Source organism: Beta vulgaris, chromosome 8 (assembly GCF_026745355.1).
Source record: "Beta vulgaris subsp. vulgaris cultivar EL10 chromosome 8, EL10.2, whole genome shotgun sequence".
In the NCBI taxonomy this organism is placed as follows: Eukaryota; Viridiplantae; Streptophyta; class Magnoliopsida; order Caryophyllales; family Amaranthaceae; genus Beta; species Beta vulgaris.
Window position 1 is genome coordinate 48977025 of NC_079209.1, and position 4134 is coordinate 48981158.

At 39.1% G+C, this 4134-nt stretch overlaps 1 protein-coding gene across 1 annotated transcript; it reads left to right on the forward strand.

The window, feature by feature from the left end:
* Positions 1–1033: 1033 nt before the first annotated feature.
* On the forward strand, positions 1034–1923 carry LOC104883447 (auxin-binding protein ABP19a). Its single transcript, XM_010667976.4, has one exon. The coding sequence runs from the start codon at positions 1100–1102 to the stop codon at positions 1733–1735; it is 636 nt and encodes a 211-aa protein (XP_010666278.2). The 5' UTR covers positions 1034–1099; the 3' UTR covers positions 1736–1923.
* The last annotated feature ends 2211 nt before the right edge of the window (positions 1924–4134 follow it).

Genomic DNA, 4134 nt, shown 5'->3' on the forward strand with positions numbered 1-4134 from the left:
GTGGTCCGCCAATTTTTTTTAGCTCATTACTCAACAAAACTTAAAGCAATATGATGATATATAAATAAGGTGAATGTCCTTATAGTCTTTCAATGTAGGACTTGAGTATTTCATGAACAAAATCAAACAAGTAAAAACTCTTTGAAGTGCCTAACTTTGATGGGGATCTATTATTTTCCAACATTCATCACTTCGGCTCCGTTTGGTAGGGCATAAAATATTTTTAATGTAAAATGATTTTCATGGAAAACAATTTACAATGTGAAACACAGTTCCAAAATTGGTTTTCCATTGTTTAGTTCCCTCTAAAAAAAATAATGAAATTAAAGGAAAATGAAAGGGAAAGTAAGAAGGTAGTGAAAGGAATGTGCAAGAGAGATATGGAAAATAATTTTCCCTTCATTCTTAAGGAAAAATGATTTTCCATCATTGTCCGAGTAATTTTACCCAAAGGAAAATGGTTTTACAATATTTTGTCAACCAAACAATGTAAAACTGAGAGGAAAACAGTTTTCCAAGAAAACGTTTTACGCTCTACCAAACGGAGCCTTCATTGCCATGGATTTCCGTGAAAGACACCATATTTTAAACACTCCCTCCGTATTCTTTTTGAGGTTCATAGTTTAAATTCTTTTTTAGTCTTGAAAAAAGTCAAACTAAGAACATCTTGTGTCATATCTTTAAAGAAGCCTCCATTAAATTCACTGGTTAGCAGTGTTTAATTTTGAAATTTGTGCATACTTTATGAACTGCACTTATTGAACAAAGAACTGTAAACCAAACTGCTTAGAAAAGCAGAAAGCATCTCGATAGGAAATACTGTAACAAAGAAACCAGGGGCGAGTTTGGAAAAATTAAAAGTGCATGAATCTGGAGACTTTAATCGAAACAGAAAGGAAGACCCCGGAAATTTCCTGATGTACTTAAATTTACTTTTCGCTTGGAAAATCATTTCCCCACCGATTAGTCTAGCATTCACGTATATGATGATGCATTAACGATAAATAAAAATTCTACGACGTAGCAAGCTCAGATTCTATATATATGAACATATTTTTACACCCAAAAAAGCCACAACTAAGAGAATATCAAAACAAACATGGATGCTCTAAAAATTGTCTTTCTCTTTGCTCTTCTCGTTCCACTTTCATCTGCCACACTTGTGGTTGATTACTGTGTCGCAGATTTCAATTTTCCGGTTGGACCAGCAGGATACCCTTGTAAAAATCCTGCAACCCTTACTGCAGATGACTTTGTTTTCTCGGGTTTGGGTGTCGCAGCTAACAGTACAACTACTCAATTCAATGCTAGTTCGGTTTTTGCAGTCGATGTTACGTTCCCAGCCTTGAATGGTCTAGGACTGTCCATCGGACGCTTAGACATTGGTGTAGGTGGAGCTGTTCCGATTCACTCACACCGAGCATCAGAAGTTATTCTTGTAAGCGAGGGCACAATAATTGCTGGTTTTATAGACACAAATAACACGGCTTACTACAAAACATTAAATAAGGGGGATATTATGATTTTTCCACCTACATTACTTCACTTTCAAGTTAACGTTGGTAAATCTCCTGCTCTTGCTTATGTTACGTTGAATAGTGCAAGCCCAGGCTTTGAAATCACTACTTTTGCTCTAGCTGGCAATGATTTTCCTAGTGATTTGATTCAGAAGATAACATTGGTTGATACTGCACAAGTGAAGAAGTTGAAGAGAATCTTTGGGGGTACTAATTAGTAATTCTAATTCTATTATATATACATATATGGTGTTTGGGCTAGCTTGTATTTCATTTATGTTCTTATATATAGTATCTTATATACATGCCAAGCTCAAATTGAATAAAAAAAAGATGTACTGATATTCCTATTTATATGATGCTGAAAAAAAGCTACAAGAAAAAGATATATTTTTCCTGTTTCATTTTTCTGTATGTATATCTGGTTTTCACGATTAAATGAATGAGAAATCGATATTTTGCAAATGCAGTTTGAGACATTGGTGGATCGAGAAAATTTTCATCTGATAAGATTGTAGAAGTTTGTGCCTTGAATGTGTTTGTTGAATTGCGTCAAAATACGTCGAAGACAAATCTGGGCTACCGCCCGATCGGGTCGGGGGAGGCCGCCCGATCGGGCCCGCAACGGATAAGTGTTGGAAGTGAAAAGAAGGCTCGCCCGATGGCATTGGGCGTGTTCGCACGATCGGGCGAAGTACCGAACAACGACCGGGATCGGGCGCGCAACGAAACTGGGGAGGCAAAAAATTACCGCCCGGCCCGATCAGGGGGCTGCCCGGTAAACGCAGAAACGTGTTTTCTGAATGGGAGATAAATATATTATTTATATTCTAGGTTTTAGACTACGAAAAACACTTTATTCTCTCTGTAATCTGGTTTCTTCTCATAATAAAATATTCTCTCTCTCTCTGCCGTGGATGTAGCCAAATTGGTGAACCACGTAAATCTGTTGTCTGTTTTTATTGTTTTTGTTGCATTCATAATTTGTTTCTCTCTCACGTCCGTTATAACAAATTGGTATCAAGAGCTTTGGTGATCGATCTGTGTGAGAAAGATGTCTGGGATGAATGTCAAAATTGATAAATTTACTGGGAGGAATAGTTTTAGTCTGTGGCAAATCAAGATGCGGGCTTTACTGAAGCAACAGGGGATGTGGGAACCATTGGCCAAAAGGCAACGGATTCAGTTACTGCTGAGATGGAAATTCTGGAGGAAAAGGCGCATTCAATAATTATGTTGTGTCTGTCTGACGACATAATTACTGAAGTTGCGGAGGAGGAAACTGCTGCTGGTCTGTGGTTGAAGTTAGAGAGTTTATACATGACGAAATCTCTAACCAACAAATTTGATTGAACAACGTCTGTTCAGCCTGCGTATGCAGGAAGGTACGTCTCTAAGGATCACTTAGATAAATTAATACATCTTGCTAGATCTGCGAAATATTGATGTTAAAGTAGATGATGAGGATGCTGCTTTAATATTGTTGGTATCTTTGCCTATATCATATGAGAATTTTGTGGATTCCTTTATTGTTGGTAAAGATAGTCTGTCGTTAGAAGAAGTAAGATCTGCTCTGCATACTAGAGAGATTCGTCATAAGGCGTCTGGTACAGGTACAGTCGATCAGGCTGCTGGATTAGTAGCCAGTAGTAATGGACAGGAGAATTCGGGGAAAAAATCCAGGAAACCGTTTTCTAGAGGTCCTAAATCTAGTGATGTCTGTAATTACTGTAAGGAAACGGGGCATTGGAAAAGGGAGTGTCCTAAGAAAAAGAAGCAGGAGGACAAGAATGAAGGTTCTGCTGCTTTGGCAGAAACTGGAGGTGATTCTGAGGAAGATCTGGCCCTAGTAGCTAATAGTCAGTCACATTGTAGGGATGTGTGGTTCTTGATTCTGGAGTCTTGTCATATGTGTTCGCGCAGGGAGTGGTTTATGAACTATAAACAGGTTGATGGAAGTGTTACTATGGCCAACAGTGAGGTCTGTAAGACAGTTGGTATAGGGTCCATCAGAATTAGGACATGTGATGGCAAAGTCTGTACTTTGAATGATGTTAGGCATGTTCCACAGTCACAAAGAATCTGATTTCACTTAGTCTGTTAGACAAGAAAGGGTTCAGTTTCAAAGGTGAGGGTGGAGGGTTGTATGTCTACAGGGTTCGAAGATGATTCTGAAAGGGGTTAAACGGGAGACATTGTATGTGTTGCAAGGGTCTACGTTATCTGAGTCTGGGGTTGCTACATTGGCTGTTTGTGATAGTGTTGAGAAACAGGTGGAGCACAGAGGCACTCTAGGTTGGAGTGGTGGTTCACGTCAGGGAGAAATCTGTCAACACTCACAATCTGAATCTGAAATTCTGTTCTTCGTCATCAAATTGGGTCAGTCAAACTTGCTCTGGTCAGCATGAAATCTTTGGGAACTCTCCCCAAAGGGAGGTTGTGAAGACATGGTGGGTTTTGCACTGTATGTCGGAGAGGTGAATATTTTTGGGCGTCCAAGGAAGGTGTTACTTGTGCTAGGAAAGAGTATAAGGAACACATCTGTTCGAATCTGATTCCACAGGGTAAGTTCCAAGGTTGCTTGGACTTACAAGCTGTTCGTGATTGTTAGTTGCCT